This window comes from Sesamum indicum, unplaced genomic scaffold (genome assembly GCF_000512975.1).
Source record: "Sesamum indicum cultivar Zhongzhi No. 13 unplaced genomic scaffold, S_indicum_v1.0 scaffold00498, whole genome shotgun sequence".
NCBI lineage: Eukaryota > Viridiplantae > Streptophyta > Magnoliopsida > Lamiales > Pedaliaceae > Sesamum > Sesamum indicum.
In genome coordinates this window covers 1-9,833 of record NW_011628376.1, presented here as the reverse complement: position 1 = coordinate 9,833, position 9,833 = coordinate 1, and the positions used below count along the sequence as shown (strand labels likewise).

Below are 9,833 nucleotides of genomic sequence, written 5' to 3'. Positions count from 1 at the left end.
CACTTGAGGACCAAACAAAGTGATTGCATCAAGCACACACCCTGTGCATAGCTTTTCGTCTACAATAAAAAAGGAGAATCCATTAGACTTTGTTCTCATGCTTCTTCATGAACAATATGGCTGTGTTCACTATGGAAAAGTAATGAAAACTAGTACTTACTGTTGCAAAGTTTTGTAGTTGCCAAAATGAGTTCATAGTATCTAATAATATGGAATTTCTGGATGTTCCAAGAGCAAGGAATTGGCTACTTTGCTTAAAGACAGATAAAACTTCTAGAGTTTGGTTAAAACATGGAACTTCTTCTTCTGCTGATGATTGTGGTTAGTGCTAACTTTTTATTTATAAGATTTGTTGAATTAATCAGATAAGTGTTCGACGAATGATTGTTTTTGTCCTCTCGCAAGGATAACGCCTCACTATTTCAAAAAACTTCTAACAAAAATACTATCGGCATATAACAAGTCCATAATATTCTGAAAATTATTCGATGGTTGGTCGTAAATATTCTTACATCAAAAGTTGTATATACAATTGGATATTATGGGAGGTGAACTGTAATATTCATTGAGTTCTTGCAATAACAATGACCATCCTATGATCCTGTTGTAGGGTACGTATCGAATTTCGCTTTGATCATATTCAACTTTTCTTACAAAAATTACCAATAGTCTAAAATAATTTTGTATGTTGTAATATTTGAGATTATGATATTAATGACAGAATGAATATATTTAATAGTTGAACTATGCAATGCATTTTTAGTAATAAAGCAGCAGTTTTGTTCCTCCAAAGCAACCTGGAAAACTGATTATAATTAGCAGAATATAATGTTGAAAGATGAGAAGTCGCCTCAGACAGGAGAGAGAGAGAGAGAGAGAAGGTGTCGTCAATAAATATCAAGATTATCCATAGAAGAGGACAACGCGTTTTTTGCATTATTACAGTCAGAGTCAAACGTCCGCCCTTTGATTCAAACAACCAAACCAAAGCCAACAACAAGAGCATTGTTATTTGTTATGTCCAAAGTCCAACCTTTGACTCACCAACACCGCCATCCCCCATCTTCTCAGGCCTCCCAAGAAAGAAACTCATCAAGAAAACCCCCAAAAATTCTCGGTTTCTTTTTTTTTTTGATTGTATGATACAGTGCTGATGAAGAACCATTTATGAATCTGTATCATTCCATGGCGTCATCTCCGAATAAGAACCTAAGTAGCACCGGAGGCTTAACTGTTCCAGAAAATGCACTAATCACCACGCTCTGCAACTCACTCCAAGCACTTGGTCGTGGCTTTGACGTCACTTCCGATATCAGGCTGTTGTACTGTAAGGGTGCCCCAGGGTCTCGTTTGGTGCATATTGATGAAGAGCAAACGAGAAATCTTGAAATCTCTGAATCTTGTGTGATCCCGGATGTGTCTGTTGACATTGAATGCTCCAGAGGCCAGAGTTCTAACGAGAAGACCCCTGTTTGGAGCTTTCATGAGGTCAGTTTTTATCTTGAGCCTTCAGTTATTTTCATCCCTTCTCTTTGAACTTGTTTTACGGGATGTGTCTTTTATCTGTTATGGTTATTCTTTTCTGGTTATGATGCTGAATTCGTCTTGGTTGGTTATGGTATCCTTTGGTGGAGTTTGACAGTTAACAAATATACGAGTTTCATAAAGTTCTTGAATTAGGGGTTCTCTCTTGATTGGTGCCGCGCCAGTTGACTGGATGATTTCGTACTCCTTGATACTGACTGGATTAAGGGGCTCATCTGGAATGTGCAATTTCCTTGTTGTGATGTGTGCTTTTGATATTCTGGATGTTCAATCTGAGACAGAATTGATATGTGGATCCTGTTTCAAATGGTTGGTGAGAGTATAATGTTCATAATATAGTGATGCTATATATATGAATCTTGGTTAGATAGTTGATAAGTATAAAGTAAATACTCCGTTCAAATGGTTGATAAGAATATACTGCCTCAATTTTCATGGCATCCTAAAGATTTCACCCTTGAATTTCGTTTGGGGAGGGCTTCTTGCACGTTTCTCAGGCAAGAAGGAAACTGTATTAACGTTGTTATCTGTGCAATATTGGCCATCTAAAGCTAAATCTTTTATTCCCCTAGAGACTGGGAACCATGGTAAATAATTGACAAGTGAAGGATGGGATGCATGTATTCTTCATCTTGTCACAAATTTTTCTCTTTACTTTCACCCTACTTTAAGATATTGATTCTTATGCCCACTAAAGTCTTTCAGATGTATTGGAAATTGATTCTAATTAGATTAGGTTTATGAGAATGGTTGTAACTTTGACTATCATATCTGTGTATGTATTGTGATATACAATCGTGATTTCTTCCTTTTGATTTTACTTGCATGTTTCATTTGTATCAAACTAAAAATAGGTGGTCAGCATGTAACCTTCAAGAGTGCAAAGTGAAAGTTACAGTCCTTCCAATATATGTAATTTGAAACTTTTGTATGCATCAGTACGAGCATCCTTATTTTTTAACCAATATTTTTACTTCTAGAGGTGATACGTACACTTGGGGAAGGACATTTTGTTTTCCATTAGATGTATAACCAATACTGATGACCATCTTTGTCTACTGAGATGGAGTGGTTGCAGTCCATTCTTTATAGGATATAAAATTTAAATATGCTTGCCTGAATGTCTCAGTTGTGGCTTATAAGATCTAATGATTCATTTTGGTACTTGGACTTACAGATGGCAAAATACTTCAATGAAAAGTCAAGTGTGCCTGGTCATATACCACTTGGAAGCTTTAATTCTATGTTTAATTTCAGCGGATCTTGGCAACTTGATGCAGCTGCCACAAAATCACTTGCCATGGTTGGATACGTCATCCCACTATTTAGCGTTAAACTTGCAAAACACAATTTAGTTTTACGTGATGAAATAAAACGCGCTGTTCCATATTCTTGGGATCCTGCGTCCTTGGCAAGGTGAAACATTTTCTCAAAGTACTATCTTCTTATTTTCACTGGTCTGTAATGTTTGGCTTGGATAATACATGAAATAAGTTCCTTTAATATTCATGTTCTTACAATTACTAATCTTGTGGTCTTTTAGTTTTAAAACTGACTAATCATATAGGCTATTGAAAAGTATGCTTGTTTGGGTGCTTGTGAAGGATGACGGACTGAAAAGCTTCACTGCTAATATCGATCAAGTCTTTTGTCAGAACTCCACTTCTTTTGGCATTTATCATTCATGCACCAACCATGTTTCTAAGCATTTCATGCATTGAGAATCTTGAAGAATATTTTTCATTAGATAATGGTGTGATTAACTATAAACTTGGAGAAGTTTGACTACATTATCTTTTAGTATCTAACATGAATGTTTCTATCTCAGCTTTATTGAAAACTATGGGACCCATATTGTCACCTCTGCTACAATTGGTGGAAGGGATATAGTCTATATTCGACAACACCAATCATCACCTTTATCAGTATCAGATATTGAAAACTATGTGAAAGACATTGGAGAGCAGAGGTTCTCAGATTCGAAGGGCAATACAAGTGCTGGTGCCTTAAAGTACAAGGACAAGGTTAGGGAAGCAGTGTTCCTTATGAGTAATTTTGGCTTAGTTTGAACTAATCTTACTGGAATTTGGCTTATTAAAGCATTTATTTCTTTTAAGAAATCCTACTGAAAATTGGTTTTTTCCTTATAATGTTACACTTGCTCTGGGATAGTTTTGTTGGGAGCACATGTCGAATTTCCTTGCAACCTCTAGTATAGATGATGAACATGGTGAAGTAAATGGGGTTAATTTATCTGCAGGATGTTACCGTCATTTTCAGAAGGAGAGGGGGAGATGACCTTGAACAGAGCTATGCCAGGTGGGCCAGGACTGTGGAAGGAGCACCTGACGTGATCAACATGACATTTACGCCTATCGTTTCTTTGCTTGAAGGGGTGCCTGGAATAAAACACTTAACTCGTGCTATTGAGTTGTACTTGGAGTGTAAGAACGTGTTCTATCTATTGTTATTGTTATTTTCTCTAGTTAAGATTTGAATCCATTTCTGTGTTTTCGTAGATATTCCTAACAATATATTTTGAGGCTGAAGAATACATTGTTATGGATCATATGAGTTTTGGTCGTTTGAATCATTATACCATTATCTTCTATTGTTTGGCATATTTTGTCTTGTCTTTTTACCTTCACATCTTTGCTTAATTTTGGCTTCGCACAAGTAGTTTCAACATATAGAAATAGTTGCATGCTTTGAGGACTCTGTGAAAGACATGTTTGACGCGCATTTATGGAAAGTAAATTTGTATTTGTTTCACCGGTTAAGAGACACCGGTAGCTTATGCCTCATCTTTGCAAATCCTAAATCTAAATTATTTGTGCTGCATAAGTGGTGGACTTGTTGATTTCATATTAGTGCAGGTCAGCAAGTAATAATGCAATTTTCCAGCCATATGCAATGATGCTCAATACTGAAAACAGTTATGTCTTGATCCTTGATGGTTTCATTAAGAAAGATGCTTTTTCTAATCTTGTATCACGTCATTCCACTTTGTTCAGACAAGCCACCTATTGAGGATCTTCAGTATTTCTTAGATTTCCAAATTTCTCGGGTTTGGGCTCCAGAGCAGAACAACCTGCAAAGGAAAGAGCCCGTTTGCCCGTCTCTGCAGTTCAGCTTAATGGGTGCCAAGCTTTATATAAGCCCGGATCAGGTATATTATTTTGGAAATGCTATATTCGGTTTATTTGATGTGTAAATTTTTCCTTAAATCCAGTATCAGTCCTTTGGAAATCCTCTTTCCTGCTTAAATGAGAAATAAATGAATCAATTAATCATAAAAAGGGTGTCTCTTTTCTGTATATGCCACTCTATGATATGTGCCTGGCAACTGTTTTTCTCATCTAGTGAGCTGATGGCAACATAGTTGCAGTATGTACCTTAAGTTCAGAACTGGCAAGAAGCACCCCTGTTACTGTGTAGTTCAGAAACTGAAGCCTTTCTTATTTAATTAATTCCGAAAACTAACTGTAGAGCAACAGAGCTGGGATTTCTATTCAGCACCCTGATTGATTTACAGAGTGTATTTGTAAGTTCAGATTGGTAATCTTGTGAGTATGGATGCATGCATCTCATCTGCATCCGGTTGTAATTGAAATACATGCATACATGTTGCTTGGTTGTTTTAATGTAACGCAAGCAACTATTTACTTAGAAGATTTGGAGCTCATGTATTAATTATTATCCCCTAGTTGTGCTGTTTTATACAAGGAATGAGTTCTTTATTCGAATATGAAAGCTTAGGCTGGTTGGGTTACTTGACTGGTGATCTGAAACCATCAACTGTAATTGGTGATTGGAAGTATCCAACGCCATGAGTGTAGCCGACCAAGAAAATTACGACTTTGGCGATCGAGGTGGTCGCCTCTGCGATTTCTGCAACGAATCGAAAGCCCTGCTTTACTGCCGGGCTGACTCCGCAAGACTTTGTTTCAACTGCGATAGGGAAGTACACTCCACTAACCCACTCTTCAAGAAACACAACCGCTCCCTTCTCTGCGATTCCTGCAATTCTTCGCCTTCTTCAATTTTCTGCTGCTCTGAGTCCGCCGTGCTTTGTCAGAACTGCGACTGGGAGAACCACAACAACTTTAAGTCTATTCATGACCGAAGACCGATTGAGGGGTTTAATGGGTGCCCTTCTGTGAGTGAGTTGTTGAATTTTCTTGGTTTGGAGGACTTGGGGAAGAAAAGTTTGGTTTTTGGTGGAGGGAACGATGAGGGTTTTCTGGATTTGTTGGTCTGGGAGACTCCTGCGGTTGTGAGTCTTGATGATTTGATTGTTTCGAACAATTCTGTGGATTCTGGGCTTAGTTTTCAGGCTATGGGGGTCCCTCCTTTGCCGAAGGTTTGTGCACTATTTTTGGGCAAAATTTGTTTTCTCAAGATTATGATTTGTGTTTTCCCGTTTTCCAGTAAAAGGGGATGTTGGGATTGTACTTTATGGTTCTTTCTGTACCTTTGGTTTATTTGATGAGAAGCTTCAAGTGGTCGGGGGGGGGGGGGGGGGGGGGGGGGAATATGAATGTCGCCATATCACTGTTCTGTTCCTGTTGTTCATGTTTGCATTATCATAGCATAGCTCACTGCTGACAATGTCAAAATAGAATCTAAGTCGGCAAAATTCCTGCACTCTGTACAAAGATAGTTCAGACAAAACTGTTTCCTGAAACACAACCGCTCCCTTCTCTGCGATTCCTGCAATTCTTCGCCTTCTTCAATTTTCTGCTGCTCTGAGTCCGCCGTGCTTTGTCAGAACTGCGACTGGGAGAACCACAACAACTTTAAGTCTATTCATGACCGAAGACCGATTGAGGGGTTTAATGGGTGCCCTTCTGTGAGTGAGTTGTTGAATTTTCTTGGTTTGGAGGACTTGGGGAAGAAAAGTTTGGTTTTTGGTGGAGGGAACGATGAGGGTTTTCTGGATTTGTTGGTCTGGGAGACTCCTGCGGTTGTGAGTCTTGATGATTTGATTGTTTCGAACAATTCTGTGGATTCTGGGCTTAGTTTTCAGGCTATGGGGGTCCCTCCTTTGCCGAAGGTTTGTGCACTATTTTTGGGCAAAATTTGTTTTCTCAAGATTATGATTTGTGTTTTCCCGTTTTCCAGTAAAAGGGGATGTTGGGATTGTACTTTATGGTTCTTTCTGTACCTTTGGTTTATTTGATGAGAAGCTTCAAGTGGTCGGGGGGGGGGGGGGGGGGGGGGGGGAATATGAATGTCGCCATATCACTGTTCTGTTCCTGTTGTTCATGTTTGCATTACGTAATCATAGCTCACTGCTGACAATGTCAAAATAGAATCTAAGTCGGCAAAATTCCTGCACTCTGTACAAAGATAGTTCAGACAAAAATCAACTGTTTCCTGATATCTAATTAAGAATCAGTAATCACAATCCATATTATTCATGCATATTTATAGCTTCTTTACTTCTAGCTTTTGGCAATCTTGCTATTGTCGAATTTTCTGCAACAGGGGCTTAAAATTCCAGCTACCAATGGTATCCGGGACTCTTCATTTCATTTTTCATGTACGCCGTAAAGCATTTTCTCATATTCACATCTCTTTTAACTTGCAATCATGTATGTGCAGGATAAAGCTGAACTTATTGAAGGGAAGGTGGATTGGAGAGGAAAAACAGCACAGAAAGATAAACATGGTGGATCTCGTGCTTCTTTACTCATTTTAGGTAATGCATGGCTGTGTAAAATCTGGAAAGCTAATACACATCAGTAACTTGAATGCCCTTCTCGGTACAAAAATGCAACAAATACTAACAATTTTGTGACTCTGGTTTTCGTTTATGCACTTGAAGGGGCGTTTACTTTCGAGAACATGGCAACGATGGCTTTGGCAGTTAATCTAGTGACATACTTTACTGAGGTGATGCACTTCAACATAGCCGATGCAGCGAACCAATTGACAAATTACATGGGCACTAGCTACATTCTTACCATCCTCATGGCCTTCTTAGCAGACACTTACATTGGCAGATTCAAAACAGTTCTTGTTGCAACATGCATCGAGGCTTTAGTAAGTATCGTATAGGTTACTTGTTTTCGAATAAAAAGATTTTTTCTTTTTTCTCCTTATACTTACAGAGACTCTGTCCGTCTAGGGGCTTGGATTGCTAGCATTGCAAGCTCACTATCGTCATCTCAAGCCCCCCCTCTGCAACATCTATGATCCAAACTCCAAATGTATTCAACTTGGCGGAGCAAATGCTGCACTGCTTTTTGTGGCTCTCTACTTGGTGGCCCTGGGCTCCGGAGGCGTTAAATCTGCTTTGCCCTCTCATGGTGCTGATCAGTTTGATGATAAGGATCCAGAAGAGACAAAACAAAAGTCAAGTTTCTTTAATTGGCTTCTTCTGGCAGTATGCATCGGAGGTGCAATTAGTTTGACCTTTTTTGTCTGGATCCAGGATCATAAAGGTTGGGATTGGGGTTTTGCTGTTAGCACCGTTGCGATGTTCTTTGGGATAGTAATCTTTGCTGTTGGATTACAGCAGTATAGATACCATGTTATTAACGGGAGTAGTGCCCTCACTGAAATTCTACAGGTACATAAAAATAAAACATAAGTTTCATTGCACTAATCACGTTTACTTAAATGGATCTTTTCTCTTCGTGCAAGCAGGTTTATGTTGCAGCCATCCGCAACAGAAAGCTTCGACTGCCCCAGGACTCTAATGAACTCTATGAGATTAACCGAGACTCGGAAGCTGCAAACCAAGCCGAATTTCTATCTCACTCTAGTGCTTTCAGGTTGCCTGATGCTGAGCTTGTTACATTAAATTAGTTACCGAATTACATGAGGATGTAAGTTTGAATAAATATCAGTACGAAAATTACAAACATTGTTCATTTACCAGGTTCTTGGACAAAGCAGCCATCCAGACATCTTTAGCACCTGACACGCCAAGGCCAAGTCCATGGAAACTCTGCAGAATCACACAAGTGGAAAATGCTAAAATCTTACTAAACATGGTTCCAATCTTTTGCTGCACTATAATCATGACTCTTTGCTTGGCTCAGCTGCAAACCTTCTCAATCCAGCAGGGCGTCACCATGGACACGAGCATCACCAAGCATTTCAAGATACCACCTGCATCTCTCCCCATCATTCCTGTCGCGTTTCTGGTCATCATCGTCCCAGTATACGACAGAGTTTTCGTTCCATTAGCTCGAAATTCACAGGCAATCTCAACCGGCATAACACACCTGCAACGAGTTGGAGTCGGGCTCATCCTCTCATGTCTGTCCATGGCAGTGGCAGCAATCGTGGAACATAAGCGAAAACAGGTTGCAAAAGACCACAACATGCTGGATGCAATCCCATTGTTGCAGCCACCAATCCCCATTAGCGTGTTTTGGCTTTCGTTTCAGTACTTCATATTCGGGATAGCTGACATGTTCACTTATGTCGGGCTGCTAGAATTTTTCTATTCCCAAGTGCCGAATGATCTTAAGTCAATCTCCAGCTGTTTCCTTTGGACCTCAATGGCTCTTGGTTACTTCCTCAGCACCATTATTGTGAAGATAGTGAACAGCGCAACAAAGGATATTACCAGGAGCGGAGGCTGGCTGGCTGGAAATAAGATCAACAGGGGGCATTTGAATCTCTTCTATTGGCTGCTTTCCATATTGAGCCTGCTCAACTTCTGTATCTATCTGTTCGTTTCAACGAGGTACAAGTACAGGCAAGAGGGCCCTGAAATTACAAGTGAGAGTAGAGTGCATGACCTACAGAATGTAGAGCCATAGCATTCTTTATCTTTGAGGTAATGTTTTGAGCAAAATTCAAGATGGGAAGTAGATCAGAGCGAGTTCTTGGACAAAACCTAAAGAAAGTCTGCCTGTACTGTAGTATTAATTACTGTATTAGTACACTCCATGACAAAAGGTGTTAATACTGCTGTAATTTTAGAATTCGTTTTGATTGTTTAAGGAAAAAAACAGCTTTGTTTCTGATTTTTAAGGTATGACGTTTATGGAGCTGAACTGTTACTTCTTGGTATAATAATTTCCTCCTCTTCTTTTGTTTTCTTTTTTTAATTCAGAAATTAACTCACGGTGTTGATCAAGAGGCAAACATTTGTTGCATTACAGGCATCAAGATGTCCTGTTTTACTAAGCATGCATGTCCAATTCTGACTCAACCTTGCTCATACATGTTAAATTTGTGGTCTTGTAAAATTCTTTTAGGGTCTTTTATTACAATTTGTATATAGAATATGAACAGAAAAGAAAAATGTGAAACCTAAATCAACC

The 9,833-nt window shown here is 39.1% G+C and overlaps 3 protein-coding genes across 3 annotated transcripts; all 3 read left to right on the top strand.

Annotated features, from left to right (window-relative positions):
- The first annotated feature begins 927 nt into the window (after window positions 1-927).
- On the top strand, window positions 928-5,318 carry LOC105180273 (MACPF domain-containing protein CAD1-like). The gene is made up of 5 exons (XM_011103949.2): window positions 928-1,488; window positions 2,723-2,961; window positions 3,374-3,569; window positions 3,806-3,989; window positions 4,560-5,318. The coding sequence occupies exons 1-5, from the start codon at window positions 1,168-1,170 to the stop codon at window positions 4,757-4,759; spliced, it is 1,140 nt and encodes a 379-aa protein (XP_011102251.1). The 5' UTR covers window positions 928-1,167; the 3' UTR covers window positions 4,760-5,318.
- Window positions 5,319-5,366: 48 nt separating this feature from the next.
- On the top strand, window positions 5,367-6,036 carry LOC105180276 (zinc finger protein CONSTANS-LIKE 13-like). Its single transcript, XM_011103952.2, has one exon. It carries the CDS (start codon window positions 5,375-5,377, stop codon window positions 6,032-6,034), a length of 660 nt encoding a protein of 219 aa, XP_011102254.1. The 5' UTR covers window positions 5,367-5,374; the 3' UTR covers window positions 6,035-6,036.
- A 749-nt stretch (window positions 6,037-6,785) lies between these two features.
- LOC105180274 (protein NRT1/ PTR FAMILY 4.5-like) lies at window positions 6,786-9,502 on the top strand. Its single transcript, XM_020691636.1, has 6 exons — window positions 6,786-7,060; window positions 7,153-7,249; window positions 7,376-7,593; window positions 7,679-8,122; window positions 8,200-8,327; window positions 8,435-9,502. Exons 1-6 carry the CDS (start codon window positions 6,968-6,970, stop codon window positions 9,324-9,326), a joined length of 1,872 nt encoding a protein of 623 aa, XP_020547295.1. The 5' UTR covers window positions 6,786-6,967; the 3' UTR covers window positions 9,327-9,502.
- The last annotated feature ends 331 nt before the right edge of the window (window positions 9,503-9,833 follow it).